General features: G+C 42.2%; 1 protein-coding gene across 4 annotated transcripts in view; it reads right to left on the bottom strand.

Moving 5' to 3' along the window:
• DSCAM (DS cell adhesion molecule) overlaps window positions 1–19,499 on the bottom strand; it is a 726,986-nt gene that overhangs the window by 188,619 nt on the left and 518,868 nt on the right. For 2 of the 4 annotated variants that reach the window (XM_073617225.1, XM_073617227.1), the window contains exon 25: window positions 15,582–15,806. In XM_073617225.1, the coding sequence (XP_073473326.1) occupies window positions 15,582–15,806 (225 nt within the window). The remainder of the gene's footprint in view (window positions 1–15,581; window positions 15,807–19,499) is intronic. The other 2 variants (XM_073617226.1, XM_073617228.1) reach the window with 1 other exon arrangement.

The following is a 19,499-nucleotide window of genomic DNA, read 5'->3' as shown; positions in this document are numbered from 1 at the left end:
TTTCTTGATATTAAATGGAACCTTCCACCACACCTCTGTGTTCCGTGCTCCCTCTCCCAATAGACAGTCTCTCACCAGCTCTCTCTGCCTCCACTCTCGTATGAGGCTAACAAGCATAGGAGTATCCAGGCTACCAGCAGGGGTTAGGTTTAAACCATCCAGAGCTTTCCTCCATATAAGAATGAGAAAAAAACTCCCAATAGTGTGATAACGTAACAACTTTTAATGACACACACTTCAAATGACACTTCAAAAGATGCACTCACATTGTATCAAAAATATAAAAGCACAGCACAACTCCACGGCAATCAGCACACTGAAATATCAACACAGCGATCTGGACAAGCCTCCCTAGGGGGTATGCGGTCACGGCGGACCCTGTCACAGCTGGCGTGTCAGAAGGTTCTCTCACCCTCTCCTCGCTCGCTTATCCACCGGATCCTCCGTCTCCCCTATTAGGCTCACCTCACCGATCGCTAACTCCTGTCACCTAGTGTGTAGTAATTATTCTCCGCTCGGCCACGCCCCCGACATGTTTCGCTACAACTGTAGCTTAGTCATGGGATAGGCCGCTCTAAGCATCAATCTCCTTTTATATAATCTCCTCCCCTCCATTCAAGTAGAGAGATCACAGTGCGCATGCGCATCCTGTGTGACTCGCGCCTGCGCAATCCGAGTGTCCCCGTAAGCGCAAACCCCCGCTATTCGTACAGGCCGGTCTGTAGTGTGTGATATACCCAAATCAGACTAACGGCCGCCCTCTACTAGATTGACAGTATTACTGGTAATCTCACAGAGTAATAGGTGATTTAACATCATTCTAGCGTTCTGACATGTTTTTCCAACATACTTTATGTGCTGTAAAACTCATTAAAATATGTAATATTACCTTAACACATATAATAAAATACTCCAAGAGCTATCTAATCAGATTGTTACTAACCCAACTAATTAGTATTTAAAAGTTCAATATCCACACAAGTAGATGAAATAAATATTGTATGCAAAGTGGTATAATGTCATAGAAGGGAAAACTTAGGCTCCAATGAAATATTAAAAAATATTGTAAAAATATTAAATTGCATAAACAATATTATCAAATACATCTGGTGTAGCTGATGTATAGGAAACGTATATAAAAAAATATAAAAAAATATATATAAATATATAAAAATGGCTAGGCTGGGCTTAACATATCAAGACTAAAATCCGATATTTCTTGATCAAATCTTGAATAATTCTAAAATCACTAATTAAAAAATTATTAAACTATAGTTCTTATCCTAGATCTAATTGTTATCCACATAATGTCTAGGGTTCTAATATCTCTATCTGTTCCTAAAATACTGCTATTTGATCATTCGTGCAATTACATTGATTGCACTCATATTTCTTAAAGAGACAGATTCATGTATGGGTCACTCAAAGTGTTCTATGAGAAAATATTAAGCTAAAAGTAATAACGCTACAAACTAAGCTCAGAACAATTTTCAGAGCAGGTGTTACACTTCCACTGAGGAATTCTTAAAACCATTCCCATATCTTATCTACACGAGATAGTTTAGTTGGTTAAAAGTCATTAATGAAGCAGTTGAGGTCTAATTCAATGTTGAGTCCCCTCGGGGTGAGGCTTTTAAAAAGGAATATCCATTCCGTTTCTCTGCGTGACAAGTCTCTCACTCTGTTCGTCCCTCTCCATGAGGGGTGTACCACATCAATGCCACAAAATTGCAGCAAAGATGGGTTCTGTTGATGTTTTTCTTTAAAATGCATTGATACGCTGTGGTACTTGTAACCATTTTTTATGTTGGTCAGATGTTCATTAATACGAACTTTCAATTGCCTTTTAGTTCTACCAACATAATACAAGCCACAGGGACACCACATCAGGTAGACTACATGTGTTGTGGTACAAGTACTAAATTCTTTGATCTCAAACCTCTCTCCTTCTCTATTGGTGACACTGGTGATGCCCCTGTTATTAACCTTCACTGTTTTGCAACAGACACACCTCCTACAGCAAAAGAAACCTCTAAAATTAAAAGATAAGGACCTTGGATTTGGTGGATCCAGAATCTTTTTTACTATTTTATCTCCTATACTTGGGGCCCTCCTGTAAATGAATTTCGGTTGGGCTGGTAAAATTTCTCCCAAGTGTTTGTCCTTACAGAGGATGTACCAATATTTTCTGAAGATGTTTTCAATTTCCTTATACTGGCAGTGGAATCCAGATATAAAGCTCAATTGATGTTGGGTGTCTCCTTTTGCCTTTTCTTTTTCCTTTAAACATTGTTCTCTAGGAATTTCCGCTATTTCTTGTGTAATTTTGGTTAGTATATCTTCTTTATTTGCTGCGTCTGCTGGAACCAGTGAAATTTGATCCTACACTAACATCCTACTTGGTAACGGCAGACGTAGCGTCTCTTTATACCAACATACAGCATGAGGATGCTGCGTTGGCCCTGAATTGGGCACTTAGCAGGCGGGACGACATCCCATTTGCACAGAAGAAATTTGTGGGACATGCACTAGACTTCTGCATGTCCCACAATTACTTCTGGTTTGATGGACAGTTCTACTCCCAGCAGGTTGGCGTGGCAATGGGGGCAAAATATGCCCCCAGCCTCGCCAACCTGTTTATGTCTGAATGGGAGGACAGACGGGTGTTCAATATCAATAGGCCTCAGTTGATCTTCTATCGAAGATTCATTGACGATATCTTGTTAATTTGGGAGGGATCCAAGGAATCCTTGGAAGTGTTCCTGGAACAATTAAATAGGAATACAAATAATATTAAATTGGATTACCAAGTCAGTGACACTATAATAAACTTTTTAGATGTCACCATAGAGAAGGTGGGCGACACGGTAAAAACCAAGGTGTATTTCAAACCGACGGACCGCAATAGCTATTTGTCTGTGGCCAGTGTACATCATCCATCTTGGATAAAAAATATCCCTAAGGGCCAGCTATTGCGGATCCGTCGGAATTGCACTCTGAAGGAGGATTTCTTGACCCAATCGGAGATCTTGAAGGAGAAGTTCATCCAAAAGGGGTATAAAGAAGATATACTAACCAAAATTACACAAGAAATAGCGGAAATTCCTAGAGAACAATGTTTAAAGGAAAAAGAAAAGGCAAAAGGAGACACCCAACATCAATTGAGCTTTATATCTGGATTCCACTGCCAGTATAAGGAAATTGAAAACATCTTCAGAAAATATTGGTACATCCTCTGTAAGGACAAACACTTGGGAGAAATTTTACCAGCCCAACCGAAATTCATTTACAGGAGGGCCCCAAGTATAGGAGATAAAATAGTAAAAAATATTCTGGATCCACCAAATCCAAGGTCCTTATCTTTTAATTTTAGAGGTTTCTTTTGCTGTAGGAGGTGTGTCTGTTGCAAAACAGTGAAGGTTAATAACAGGGGCATCACCAGTGTCACCAATAGAGAAGGAGAGAGGTTTGAGATCAAAGAATTTAGTACTTGTACCACAACACATGTAGTCTACCTGATGTGGTGTCCCTGTGGCTTGTATTATGTTGGTAGAACTAAAAGGCAATTGAAAGTTCGTATTAATGAACATCTGACCAACATAAAAAATGGTTACAAGTACCACAGCGTATCAATGCATTTTAAAGAAAAACATCAACAGAACCCATCTTTGCTGCAATTTTGTGGCATTGATGTGGTACACCCCTCATGGAGAGGGACGAACAGAGTGAGAGACTTGTCACGCAGAGAAACGGAATGGATATTCCTTTTTAAAAGCCTCACCCCGAGGGGACTCAACATTGAATTAGACCTCAACTGCTTCATTAATGACTTTTAACCAACTAAACTATCTCGTGTAGATAAGATATGGGAATGGTTTTAAGAATTCCTCAGTGGAAGTGTAACACCTGCTCTGAAAATTGTTCTGAGCTTAGTTTGTAGCGTTATTACTTTTAGCTTAATATTTTCTCATAGAACACTTTGAGTGACCCATACATGAATCTGTCTCTTTAAGAAATATGAGTGCAATCAATGTAATTGCACGAATGATCAAATAGCAGTATTTTAGGAACAGATAGTCGGATATTAGAACCCTAGACATTATGTGGATAACAATTAGATCTAGGATAAGAACTATAGTTTAATAATTTTTTAATTAGTGATTTTAGAATTATTCAAGATTTGATCAAGAAATATCGGATTTTAGTCTTGATATGTTAAGCCCAGCCTAGCCATTTTTATATATTTATATATATTTTTTTATATTTTTTTATATACGTTTCCTATACATCAGCTACACCAGATGTATTTGATAATATTGTTTATGCAATTTAATATTTTTACAATATTTTTTAATATTTCATTGGAGCCTAAGTTTTCCCTTCTATGACATTATACCACTTTGCATACAATATTTATTTCATCTACTTGTGTGGATATTGAACTTTTAAATACTAATTAGTTGGGTTAGTAACAATCTGATTAGATAGCTCTTGGAGTATTTTATTATATGTGTTAAGGTAATATTACATATTTTAATGAGTTTTACAGCACATAAAGTATGTTGGAAAAACATGTCAGAACGCTAGAATGATGTTAAATCACCTATTACTCTGTGAGATTACCAGTAATACTGTCAATCTAGTAGAGGGCGGCCGTTAGTCTGATTTGGGTATATCACACACTACAGACCGGCCTGTACGAATAGCGGGGGTTTGCGCTTACGGGGACACTCGGATTGCGCAGGCACGAGTCACACAGGATGCGCATGCGCACTGTGATCTCTCTACTTGAATGGAGGGGAGGAGATTATATAAAAGGAGATTGATGCTTAGAGCGGCCTATCCCATGACTAAGCTACAGTTGTAGCGAAACATGTCGGGGGCGTGGCCGAGCGGAGAATAATTACTACACACTAGGTGACAGGAGTTAGCGATCGGTGAGGTGAGCCTAATAGGGGAGACGGAGGATCCGGTGGATAAGCGAGCGAGGAGAGGGTGAGAGAACCTTCTGACACGCCAGCTGTGACAGGGTCCGCCGTGACCGCATACCCCCTAGGGAGGCTTGTCCAGATCGCTGTGTTGATATTTCAGTGTGCTGATTGCCGTGGAGTTGTGCTGTGCTTTTATATTTTTGATACAATGTGAGTGCATCTTTTGAAGTGTCATTTGAAGTGTGTGTCATTAAAAGTTGTTACGTTATCACACTATTGGGAGTTTTTTTCTCATTCTTATATGGAGGAAAGCTCTGGATGGTTTAAACCTAACCCCTGCTGGTAGCCTGGATACTCCTATGCTTGTTAGCCTCATACGAGAGTGGAGGCAGAGAGAGCTGGTGAGAGACTGTCTATTGGGAGAGGGAGCACGGAACACAGAGGTGTGGTGGAAGGTTCCATTTAATATCAAGAAACACTGAGGATTTGCTGTGGCACAGTTGTCGTGTTTTATTGAACCACTATCACGGACTTTTTTCACACATTTGTGTGTATTCATCATAGACTTTATGCATTAGTCACTTTTTGTATATGGTGTCAGTATTTTATTATTTGAAGAAGGAGTCACACATTTAACTTGTTATTATTAACACCAAGTCACTTTAGTTATTGTATTTATTTTATGCATTTATTTATTTATGTAGATATATATAATAATTTTTTTGATATTTGATTTTTTGCACCTGAAACAATGTGCTCACTAGATTAGTTTTTTTTGCACTGAATATAGTGTCAACACATGCGTGTGTAGGATAGCGCCACAATTTTTTGATTCTTCACGTGGGTGTGGTACACCATTAGCACGTCACAAGAGTTGAAAATACATGTTAGATAATTGTACCATTAAAAGGCTTCTTTAAATAAATCAGTTTAGTCACCATATATGAAGAGCAGTAATCCATTGCAATCAATTAGTATGTTTTTTTTAGGCAGATTAGATAAATAACAAATAAATAAAGAACTAATTAATACATTAGATTATTACCGTAATTATTATTCATTATTTCATTAATTAGCTTAGATAAAGGGGATTTCTGAGAACAAATTTTCATTTGGCCATCCCCATCTGGCATCAAGGTGGTGTCCCTTTTCTAAGAGCCTCTTTACAAACAGAGATACTTCAGTTCTCTTGTATGGTGAAATGCTTAGTGAAACAAGCTCTGACCAAAGAAACAAAAAAAAAAAGAACATTACCCACTCTAACTGTGACCCTTGTTCTTATGCTACACATGGCATAAGCAAAGCTTCATCTGCTAAACCAAACCCAACCTTTTCTTTGTGTCTCGCCCCATTGGACACGTCTGTAGTTAGGAAACGTTGCCAGTTACTGTGCACTGGTTTAACCCATGATGGTTTTTACCCCTATTTACAGAATGAGTGTTTGGGACACTTCTACGTAGCAACATGGACAACCCCCACCAAAGCCAAGTTATTCTGAACCTAGGTCTCCACTTAGAAATATCACCTGCAGGAGCACTTGGGTTTGTTGGGTTTTTAAATGACTTGGAAACACATTTATTCCCCTGGCAAACCATTTTTTTTTTTTTACCAAGGACCCAATAAACTCTAAAACGAAGTACTCTAGAGTTAATTGCTCTGTGTTTCTATGGATAGTGTTCAGTAGCTCAAGGCAAACGAGGAGCATTGGTGCCAAGCTGGGTAACTCTAGTCATGGTTTGAATTGAAGTAAAACAAGTATCCCTGCAATACAAAGCACTTTAAGCCCACTTTCTTGTGCATGACCATGTTGTATTAAGCAACTGCCAACTTACTATTATTGTGGGGCTCAAGAATGAAATAATGTTGCTTATGACAAGCCTGATTTCTACCCCTTGCTGGTGGCATTAGCGTGCCTAAATTCTGGAGCACTGGCTGCGTTGCAGGAATTTCCTCACACTTTCTGTTTGGTTATGGGACAGGAAGTAAAGGTAAATCTCCCCAATGGGACCAAGATAGCAAAAATAAACCCTACAGGGGTTATAACCCTCCTGTACTCTATCCAGAATGGAAAAAAGTTTTGCCTATTGTTCTACTTTAAAGATAAATTGTATAATTCAGGATAGAAATGAGACAACTGCTGTTTACGAAGTGCCAGGACCCACCACACTTCTCACTTGGTACTGACAACATTGCATACCTGGTACTCTTATCCCTAGCTTTGTATCACAGCAGAATAAAGCGCTAGGCTCATTTTAATAGAGATTTCCCACCCAGCAGAAAATTCTTCCATCATCTCCAGTTGCGTGCGGCACTGACCCGCCAGAACATCAAAATAACCTGTTAATCACAACTGTTCATGGCCAACCTTATGTCCTGCTACTGTCAACACATCTACAGCACAACAACCCCAGACAGACTTCAATTTACTGCTACAGAATCACTCCCTTATGACATCTAACTGACCAGGTTGGTGAGGTAGCAACTCCATAAAAACAGGTAACAGTGTAAAGATCCCTCATGTGAGATGGTCCTTAGTGCTGCCACCTCTTACCCTCATATCCTAGGCATTGCCCTACAAGTGCCTTACTGTACTCAGGCCGTTTGAAGGAATTTGGGGGCCCCAAGCAAAATGGACATGGAGGCCCCCTCAACCCCCCCGTACGCAAAGCCCCCCTTACTACTCCCCCCCGGTGTTCTTTTTAACCCCCCTCCCTACCGCGTCCCGCGTGGCAGGAGATTCAGTTTTCTGTTCCCGGCCGGACTGACAGAAAGTGAGCACTCAGTGTGTGCACTTCCTGTCAGTTCGGCCGGGAACAGGAAGCTGAATATCCTGAGTCCGTACTGTGCAGACTGCAGGAGGAAGGAAGAGGAGCTTGGCTACGCTACAGGCTGCAGCTTATATGAAGCGGCAGCCCGGTGGCGTGCTGGGGCCCCAGGCCAGCTTGGGGCCCCAAGCAATTGCTTGTTTTGCCTGTCCTGTCACGACGGGCCTGACTGTACTATAGCCCCAGGAGAGGAGGCAGGAAGATCAGTTGCATCAAGACCAGAATGCAGAGATGCTAGGCTTCTGATGTGACTTCAATAAAGATTTACAGCTACATCACTGCAAACTAGTAAAAGTTTAGGAAAAAGTCTCTTTTCTTTAATGCAAGTGATTATCTCCCCTTACTTTGTTATTATTTCTGGTTAATGGCCCATGTGGTGTTAACAGGCAGGTGTCTAATATTTATAGCAGCAGCTGATGTTCATAAAGAAATCTCTGTTACACTTCATTACACTATAGTTGATTGTTGAACGGAGCAGCGCAGAGACTGCTGCTGTCATTAAGAAGGGTCTTGCCACTGCAAGTCTTGTTCCCATAGCTATGGGCCTAAAGCGGAACTTTCACCAACTGTTAAATAATCATCGTTAAAGAAATGCTAATGCAGCAGTGTTACTGCACCATGACAGTGAAAGATAAGGAAGAACACTTGCCAATATTTGTTGGCTGCTTTGCTACTGGTGAATCTTTTGCAGCAAAAGATGGAGTGGCCAGTGGGTAGGCGCTAGAGTAGTAATGGCAAAAGATTATTTGAATCAGTAAGTGCATTATCAAGCCTACAAAGGTATAGGTACCCATTACTGTCATAAAATTTTGTTCAATATAGACAATTCTCACTGTCTTGAGAAGCCGACAGTAAACATGAGGGTAAAGACTGTGGTATTTTTGTATATATTTTGTTAAAATTTTACACTTTTTACATTAATATGATAAATATGTAATGTCGTACATTCTTTATATCTAAAATTTCCGGGTGGAACCCTGGCCTCCTTTTGGTTACCAAGCAAACCATAATTGTTTTGTGTAAAGCGACTCCATTGAGGGAAAACAAGTATCAACCAACAATGTCCTGTAAATAAAGGGACTTCATGCTGATGCCTACAGAATATCTGCCCACCACATTCTGTGGCTTCTACTGACCCTACTGCAACACCCAGAAGTGTGTCAGGTGTCAAGATTCTTCAGCGTGGTGTTGAATAAACAAGCACTGGTCCGGGCTAATATGAAGTCTTTTGACAAGCTGTACAGATAAGTGGCAACCACCCCAAACTATAACTGGCCTTTACAGTAAGGTGCACACGGAAGAAAAAATTGCCAGTACACTTACCAGCTACCCTGCAAAAAAAAACAAAAAACAAACTACCCCTGTCTAACAGTTCATGTTAAAGACAGCGGGTTTGGTTGCACACATTTACAAAAATATGTAATCCACAGTAACTTGTCAAGGCTCCTCTGTAGACTGTAGTCCTAAGTCTATAGTTTTGAGAGTCTCCAAGTTGGAGAATATATAGCAGTCGATAAATTAAGGGCAGATTTGCCTGGAGGGAGTCCACTCTTTCATAAACAAGCAGGGACATATTGGAAGCCCAGCAAGAGCACAAAGACACCTGAAAGCATCCACTGCGTTCCCGTGCACAATTTAGCCTGTGAGCAGGGTGCAGCGTGGCGGGTCTGTGAGCAGACATAACACAGAGGCCGAGGTGAATAAGAACAGTGTATTAAGAAAGTTCCAACAATGAATAACTAGACCCGGTGGGTATGCACAGCCAACCGGAGCCACTTACGAAACTGTAGCAGAGCAGCGCTATCCTGAGATGATGACAACTTCTGCAACGAGGAACGAGAATGTGGCCTGGCCAGTCCACACCCAAATGGGAGGCTTCATGATTGGAGATAGCATAGTCCCTGTACATTCCCTACTTCTTTGGAACCTATCCCTGCCACTATGCACGGTCCATAACAGATGGGGAACCTGTCTCTACACTAGCTACTCGCTAAAAGTGTGCCAGACTCAGGAGCCGGGATCTTAATTAGCCACTGCCCTGACTCAAGATAGCCGCTGAGGTCAGGAGGCACACCAGCTTACAATCAGACAGCTGTCCCCCTGGTGACCACAGGAAATCGTAGAGGAACCAAGCTCCTCACAACTTTCTTCCCCTTCTGCAATGCCACTTCGGTCAAGCACCACCTACAGTGGGGAGTACAGACAGCACCTGCCTACAAGCCAACAAGCTCTACAGATAAGTGGCAACCACCCCAATCTATAACTAGCCTTTGCAGTACATAAAAGGCAGGTTTTGCCTGGAAGGAGCCCACTTCTCCTTAACAGGGACACATTGGACGCCATATATGTGGCTTTCTTATACATTTGTAAATACTATATTATATTACTTTTTATGTTGTTTGTAAGTATGGCGTTTTTATTTGGTTGATACTTTTTTTCCTACCATCAACATCGCTTTAAAAAAAAAAAACCGTTGTTCACTTCAGCTCAACATCTGAAGTCAAGATTACACAAACAGCTGAAGGAGTCAAACGAATGACCCCTGTTGTTGTGCATGGCACTATACAGGCTTTATTTAAAGAGAGAGTGTGAAAGCAGTGTGAGCTGTCTTGAGAAAATCCATAATTATCATTGACAAATATCATTGAGGCATCTTGCATTAAATGTTTGTTTTTAAAACAAAGATTTTATATAGTCAAAACGACAAAAAAAAAAGTTTAAAGACCCCCAGAAACAAAAAATAAACCAATATACCTTTAAGGAAGAGATCTGCTAGAAGAAAAAATGGGTTAAGAATACAATCTGGTGTCACTTATCCATCTACAGTACAAAGCACTATTCCCCACTAAACTTGCCAAGACAGCAAACTGGATTTATTGACAATGAAGGTAAGCAAACACTGCCTGACCCGGGGAGATGTATGCAGGCTTATATTCAACGTCCATAAATATTTATAAGCACGGAAATGAGATTTATATTGAAAATGAGATACAGTTATGAAGAATAGCATAGATCACACATAGATCAGAGAACAGCCTACATTGCCCGCAATGCTTCTGGTCTGGAAAAAGATACTCAACACCAAGCCCTCGAGGCACAAAGTGCAGATTTAAAGTAAACCTGTCAGCATGTCAGAGTGAATAAACTGATACAAGCGCTCAACAGAAGATACCACACACCACACCACAAGTCGCCCGTACACACCTTTTTATCAAAGTTCTCCAGGCCCCTGGGTAACCACAAAGCTCAACAGGTGCTGCTGAGGAGCAATGGCCATGTATCTGACTGTTCTTAGTCGGTATCTGCCCACATTGTTCAGTTGAATTCTGGGGATTCTGAACATGCAGATACCTCCTGGTACCTGATGCTAAGCAGTTGTCTTAGTGTAATCACTGGTTTTGCCACACTGGAGTAACACTGACTCGCTGTTACAACCCATAGACCAGTGTTTCTCAACTCCAGTCCTCAAGGCGCCCCAACAGGTCATGTTTTCAGGCTTTCCCTCAGATGAAATGGCTGTGGTAATTACTAAGGAAGTGAAACTGATCAAATCACCTGTGCAAAATAATGGAAATCCTGAAAACATGACCTGTTGGAGCGCCTTGAGGACTGGAGTTGAGAAACACTGCCATAGACTGTGAAACGTTTCCATGGCATTACCATTAAAAGCCTTGAAGAAGTCCAAATCCTCTTATAAAGGCATTGGATATAAATCTTTTACTGATTGCAAATCAAGTCTTGAGTCAAATCTTTTCTGCATGTGATTCTTCACTTTAGGGGCTTTTCATTGTACACACATAAAACTATCAGCCTTAGCACCATCCCCTGCTGGGCACCCCAAGAACAAGACCAACATAGGGTCTCAATGACAATCTATCAAGGAGCCCTCAACCATGGCTCTGGTTGTTCACCTACAATATTAAATTATAGTTTTGCTGTGACACAGGGTTAAAAGTCCCATAAATTACACTATAACCCCCAAAAAACAAACCATTACTTTAGCTGCTTGCGCACTGGTGTGCAGTCATGTTGGAACAGGAAGGGAGCACCCCAAACTGTTCCCATAAAGTTGGGAGCATTATATTGTCCAAAATGTCTTGGTATGCTGATGCCTTAAGAGTTCCCTTCACTGGAACTAAGGGGCCAAGCCCAAACCCTGAAAAACAACCCCACACCATAATCCCCCCTCCACCAAATGATTTGGATCAGTGCACAATACAAGGTCCATAAAGACATGAATGAGCGAGTATGGGGTGGAGGAACTTGACTGGCCTGCACAAACCCCAAACCCGATAGAACACCTTTGGGATGAATTAGAGTGGAGACTGCGAGCCATGCCTCCTTGTCCAACATCAGTGCCTGACCTCACAAATGTGCTTCTGGAAGAATGATCAAATATTCTCATACACACACTCCTAAACCTTGTGGTCAGCCTTCCCAGAAGAGCTGAAGTGGTTATAGCTGCAAAGGGTGGGCCAACTCAATATTGAACCCTATGGACTAAGACTGGAAGTCCAATAAACCTCATGTGCGTGTAAAGGCTGGCGTCCCAGTACTTTTGACCATATAGTGTATGTCAGTGTGGTTTAGTTAGTTTTAGGGGGGCTTACCTAGCATGGAAGACATAGGTCAACATCACCTTCCAATATACCCTAAAATCTTTGCAACGGTAAAGTCAAACTCCAGGCAAAAACATTTGTAGACTTGAATGAGGTGATTGTAGCCGTATTCGTTCACTTGCAACAGAAACAATTGAGTATTGTCCATGATACTTTTTTATTTGCACTAACATACAATTTTTTAGGACAAGCTTTCGGGGTATGTCCCCTTCTTCAAGGTCCAAGCAGGTCCTTCAAGGTCCAGGAGCACTGCTTGGACCTTGAAGAAGGGGACATATCCTGAAAGCTTGTCCTGAAAAATTGTATGTTAGTGAGAATAAAAAAAAGTATCACGGACAGTACTCAATAGTTTCTGTAGAACTAAATAAAGGGAAAGGATTGAACTTCTTTTAGGGTTTTATTAGCAGTCTGTGTCCCTGCTATGGAAATTGTGCTCCTTTCACAACAGATAGTGATTGATCTCTCCAAGGAGGAAAACTACAGCTAGGCTACAGTAGACTTTATTCAGTAAAATGGGGAAGGGGTGTAACTTTTGTCAGGTTATAACTAAAGGCTACATTTTTTTTTTTTAGTTTTGGATGGAGTAGAGAGGGATTAAAATGCTTACCAGTTTGTATTGCTGCCTGTGCCCTGTTAAGAAGATTCCCCCTTTCTATTTGTCCTGTTTACCATTATCATTGAATGTGACCATAAAAGAAAATCACAAATTTTGGGTTGCCCCCAGAAAAGTAAAGTAGGGAAAATCTTCCAATGGGCACACTAGTTTTGGTGACCTGGGGGTCCCCAAGGAATTCCCCTAATTTGCCAGGATTTCTTCTGATTTCCAGTTTGGCTATGGGACAGGAAGTGAAGGGAAAACTCCACAATGGGACACAGATGGTGAAAAAAATCTGACATGTGGTATAACCTTCCATTATGCTATCCAAAACGGAAAAAAAAAAGTTTTGTCTATAGTTCTACTTTAAGGCTTCATGCACACGAGACGCCGGTGCAAACTCTGCTGAACACATGTTTTTAAAGGCTGAAACCAGCGTTTAGAAATGCCAGTTTTTGCCATGTTTGCATGCCGCGTTTAGCCTCCTTTTGCTGTGTTAAGCCGCGTTTTACTGCGTTTGCGTCTAGTAGCTTTTAGTTAAGATAACAAAGACCCTCCCCAAGCACTCTGCAGCAGAGAATGACATTTTGCGACCCGATTTTGGGGCCCCATATCTCTTGGTGCTAGGAACCCCAACTTTGACTATGTTGTAGTACTAGCTCCACTGTGTTAGCACACCAAATTTGGGGTTCCTAGCACCAAGTGGCCCCGAGATATGGGGCCCTAAAGTCGGGTCACAAAATGTCATTCTCTGCTGCAGAAAAGTGCTTGACATTTTCTGATCCGACTTTGGGGACTCGTATCTCGGGACACTTGGTGCTAAGAACCCCAACTTTGGATATGCTGTAGTGCTAGGTCCACTGTGTTTGCACACCAAATGTGGGGTTCCTAGCACCAAGTGGCCCCAAAATATGGGGCCTAGCACCAAGTGGTGATATGGGGCCCCAAAGTCAGGTCACAAAATGTCATTCTCTGCTGCAGTTTACCATCATATTTCTGTGTTTTCTGGTCCAAAAAATAGGGTTCCTTTAACCACTTCGCATCCGCGCTATGGCCGAATGACGGCCACAGCGCGGACCTGAATTCCCGGGAGGCCGTCATATGACGGCCTCCCCTGTGCATGCTCCCTGCGCGCTGTGATCACCGAGTCACTGAGACTCGGCTGATCACCGATCCGAGTAAGGGGCCGGTCCCGGCCCCTTACCATGTGATCAGCTGTCAGCCAATGACAGCTGATCACATGATGTAAACAAAAGATCGGTAATCGTTTTTTCTTTTTACTCACGCTGGTAGCGTGAGTAGAAAAAAAAGCCGATCACCGGCTGGGATGTGAGGGACATCGGTCCCCAAGTGGAAGAGGCACATCTGCCTCATGAGTGCCACCTACTAGTGCCAATTAAAAGAGCCCACAGTGCCAGCTAACAGTGCCCACAGTGCCACTTATCAATGCCAACAAGTGCCACCTATCAATGCCCACAAGTGCCACCTATCAATGCCCACCTGTAGTGCCAATCAGTGCCACCTGGCAGTGCTGCCCATCACTGCCACCCATCAGTGCCCATCACTGCCGCCTATCAGTGCCCATCACTGCCGCCTCATCAGCGTACATCAATGAAGGAGAAAAATGACCCGTTTTAAATTTTTTATAACAAAATATAAAAAAATAAAAAATTTTTTTTTTTTTAAAATTCAGTTTTTTACATTTTTTTTAACAAAAAGTTAAAACTGCAGAGGTGATCAAATACCACCAAAAGAAAGCTCTATTTGTGGTGAAAAAATGATAAAAATTTCATTTGGGTACAGTGTTGTATGACCGCGCAATTGTCATTCAAAGTGCATCAGCGCTGAAAGCTGAAAATTGGTCTGGATAGGAGGGGGGTTTAAGTGCCCTGTAAGCAAGTGGTTAAAAACACTCAAACGCAAACGCGGCTAAATGCGGCTAAACGCGGTACCCGCGTTTAGCCGCATTTGGCGTCTGAAACCATTTTTTTGCTTCTGGAAAAATTAGGTTAAACGCAACTGCCTAAAAACGCCAAAAAATGAGACGGTGTACATGGACACATAGGATAACATTGAATGAGTTCAGGGGCAGTTGAAAAAAGTGTCCAACTGCCTCTAAACACGCGTTTAACAGCGTCTCGTGTGCATGAGGCCTAAGTCTCCATCTAACTGTCTAGGAGATATTTTTGCAAGTCTCCAGCTAACTGTCTAGGAGATATTTTTGCAAGTCTCCAGCTAACTGTCTAGGAGATATTTTTGCTGTCACAAGGATAGGAGGTGAGGTGAAATCTCCCAACAGTACCAACAGCAATAAAAGTATATGAACTTGTGTAGATGGGCAAATGCAGGATGCTTTTAGGTGCATTCAGCTAACTTTTGAGATCAGTTTGAGATGCTTCAGAGACCGTTATGAATTTCATCAGACAAGCTTCCGATCTTCTAAGCTGCACCAAGTAGCTTTTACATTCCTATTGACTTGTACAGGACAAAAAAGCTGATGCAAACAAAAACCCATGCATACAAGAGATGTGAGCAGTTGGCAAAAGAAAAGGTTAATTTTCATTCAAAAACAAATGAGATAAAATCAAATAACTGGATAGTTAATAATTACTTCCTGCTTTTGGTGGGCAGGACAAGACTCCAGTACCTTTCCCAAGGGTTTTAGCCTCTATGATCTCACTGATGCGCCCGGGTCCGACTCCGTTTTGGGCCGTGAGGGTAAATTTGTACCAGGTGCCACATTTTAGGTTTTCCAGGCGGTAGGAGCGCTCGCTGGGACTAATGGGAATACTGCCCCACTGCTCGCTGTTATCTTCTGAGTATTGGAGTATATAACCTGCAAAGGAAGCACAGAACGGTCAGTGTCTTTCAGAATAATGAAATCTGCTCTTCAAATCAATGCTGTCCTTCAAGCAAAGTCTTGAAATACAGTCAAGGTGTAATCATTTGAGAACTAACGTATCTGACCAGACAAAAATATTGAAAGCTTATGAAAGACGGCCAGTTTTGCTATTTAATAAACTGTGCAATGAGTCTTCAGGACTGGTGTTCACTCTATTGCATGAGAAATTAACAGTGACATCTCATGGCATTTTGTAGCAGAGAAGGCTTTTAGATGCTTGTTTTGAATATTGCCTTGACTATTGGAAAGCCCTACTCATTGACCTACCTTTACACAGAATCCCCCCCCCCCCCCCCCCATCCCTCTCTGCCAATCCCTCCTCTGGCTTCTGCTTGCCCAACAAATCAAATTTAATATACTTAAACATACAAAGCCATCCACATATCTCTCCCGTGCTACATAAACAAACTCAAAATATCACCAAACCACCCTCTTCACTCCTCCCAAGACCTCCTGCTCTCTACCTCTCATTACGTCCTCCCATGCTTACGTCCAGGACTTCCCCAGAGCCTCTCCCATTCTGGAACTCTCTTCCCCAATCTGTTTGGCTGTCTCCTTCTCTATCCCCATATAGGTGATCTTTGAAAATGCATCTCTTCATCCTCCCTTTATCTAAAAACTTTTTTTTTTTCTACTTTCTCTATCAGTTCATATATCCCTCAATTACTTTGTGTATCACTTGTCCCTCTAATTTAGATTGTAAGCTCTCAAATTATGTTTTCAGAATAGAGAAGTTTTCACAACCAAAAATAGTCCCTCAATAACTGGACTCGACTCTAATGCCCTGTACACACGACCAGTTTTGCCGTCGGAATAAACTCCGAAGGTTCCTCCGACGGAACTCCGACGGAATTCCTTTCAAGCGGTCTTGCATACACACGGTCAAACTAAAGTCCGACCAAAGTCCGACCGTCCAGGACGCGATGACGTACGATGGGACTAGAAAAAGGAAGTTCAATAGCCAGTAGCCAATAGCTTTCGTCTCGTACTTGCTTCAGAGCATGCGTCGTTTTTGGTCCATCGGAACAGCATACAGACGAGTGGTTTTCCCGATAGGAATTGGTTCCATTGAAAATATTTAGAACATGTTCTATTTCTAGGTCCGTCAGAATTTTTGAAAAAAAAAGTCTGATGTGGCCCACACACGATTGGAATAGACGATGAAAAGACTCAGTCGGTCTATTTCTATCGGACATTCCGCTCGTGTGTACGCAGCTTTAACCTGACCCTAAGGCCAGGTTCACATATGTGCGGCCGTGGTTCCCAGCATTGGGTCTGGTGTGTTCCTGTTCACCGGTTCAGTTACGAATCAGGTCAGAATTTTGCCTGAATGCGCACCTGAATCTGAACCAAACACACACAAGACTCTTTTTGAATACAGACAGCGGGCACCCAGGACCTGTGGGAACCGGTTTCATTGAGAGGCGGTCACACTCGCATGCCATGCGAATTGGATGCCAATCCAATTCACACATATTTGAACCTGGCCTAAAGGTAGCTACTGTATAACAAAAACCAAAGAGAGGGTACACCAGATTCGTGCATTACCATAAAACAGATTTGTTGAATAAAAAAGATTTCCAATATATTCACAAAAGTAAGTAAACTCAGACACATCAATACAATCCAGTAGACACAATCCAATAGCAATGTTCCAGTTATTCCCATCGACTGGGAGTGAGGCTTAGGTGTTTCAAGAGCAGAAGGGCTAGCTCTAAATAAAGAGGGTTCTGCCCTTGAAACAAGTAAACCTCACTTCTAGTTGATTGGACTTTTGGTAAGTGTGTACAGCTGTCTGTCCGACACAATCTGGTCTAACAATCCAGCTTTTGTCAAAGAAACATGCTGGAAAAACAGCATCCAATCAGCGCTGATCGGTGTATTCTGGTGGGGATCCAATGGATCCAGCGTTGACCTGCTGAAACCATCTCAAGCTCCGTTCCGCACTGCCATGTTCTATCTGACATCATCGAGAGGCCCGCCAGCTTGTCCGGGTTCAGCGGGGGGGGCCCTTCAATGATGCGCCGATAGGCCTGCACCCTCTTCCTGTTCTTCAATGAAGGTCCATGCCTCCTGGGATAAGTGACGTACATATCCTGAGAGGCACTGTAGGCGGTGTGCACGTCATTAGCCTAAGGCAATTGACGTGCATGGAGAGGCAAGGCGGACTTTCAAAAGTAAAAAACGTAAACAAAAGAAAAATAAATAAATTGCCCGATTCCGCCAGAGGAAGGAAGGAGGGGTGGAGAGGCGGGATCTTCCTCGGGAGGGTGATGGTCCAGGGATTTCCCTCACTTTGCAGAGATTTCCTCTCACTTCCTGTAGTGTCTATGGGACAGGAAGTAGAAGGGAAACCTCCTCAATGGGACACTGATGACAAAAGTACATACCCTAGCCTTTTGGCTTTAGATATACTTTAACCCCCTAAAAGACATTCCTAAGTTATCCTATTAAAAACCACACTATATTATTAACATTTTTTAAAAGTATTGAGACGCCTACTTTTACACGCACATGAACTTTAATGGCATCCCAGTCATAGTCCGTGGGGTTCAATATTGAGTTGGCCCACCCTTTGCAGCTATAACAGCTTCAACTTTTGGGAAGGCTGACCACAAGGTTTAGTAGTGTGTCTATGGGAATGTTTGACCATTCTTCCAAAATCTATTCGGTTGAGGCAGGCCAGTCAAGTTCCTCATCCCCAAACTCACTCATCCATGTCTAATGTATATGGACCTTGCTTTGTGCACTGGTGAGCAGTCATGTTGGAATAGGAAGGGGCCATCTCCAAACTGTTCCCACAAAGTTGGGAGCTCAAAATTGTCCAAAATGTCTTGGTATGCTGATGCTTTAAGAGTTCCCTTCATTGAAACCCAGAGGCAAAGCCCAACCCATGAAAAACAACCTCACACCATAATCCCTCCTCCAACCAATGATTTGGACCAGTGCACAAAGTAAGGTCCATAAAAACATGGATGAGTGAGTTTGGGGTAAAGGAACTTGACTGGCCTGCACAGAGTCCTCACCCCCAACCGATAGAACACTTTTGGGATTAATTAGAGTGGAGACAGCGAGCCAGACCTTCTAGTCTAACATCAGTGCCTGACCTCACAAATGCGCTTCTGGAAGAATGATCAAACATTTCCATAGACACACTCCTAAACCTTGTGGACAGCCTTCCCAGAAGAGTTGAAGCTGTTATAAAGGGTGGGCCAACCCAAATGGCTTTAAAGGGTGGGCCAACCCAATATTGAATGCTGCGGACGAAGAGTTCATGTGTGTGTAAAAGCAGACGCCCCAATACTTTTGGTAATATAGTGCATATATACCTTCCTATTCCAGATCGGCACAGAAAGCTTTCAGTCCTCCCCCCCAAAAAAAAAAAAAAAAAAAAAACAGGTCCACAATGCTTGGAACTACACAAAACAATTCCGGTTTGTCCTACTAACAGGTTCCCTTTAATGCAATGTCGCCCTGTGTGATTGGGGTGCACGTTTGAGCTAGGAAGTTTCTGAACACAATACGTGATGTGCAATTTTAATTTTCCCTGTTTATATGGTATTGAGGTTTAAGCTGCAGTTTGTGTTCTGTTGGCTGGGCTCTGGCTGTATTATTCTCATTCACAGC

Source organism: Aquarana catesbeiana, linkage group LG02 (assembly GCF_042186555.1).
Source record: "Aquarana catesbeiana isolate 2022-GZ linkage group LG02, ASM4218655v1, whole genome shotgun sequence".
NCBI classification, from domain to species: Eukaryota; Metazoa; Chordata; class Amphibia; order Anura; family Ranidae; genus Aquarana; species Aquarana catesbeiana.
This window is presented reverse-complemented; position numbering and strand designations above follow the sequence as displayed.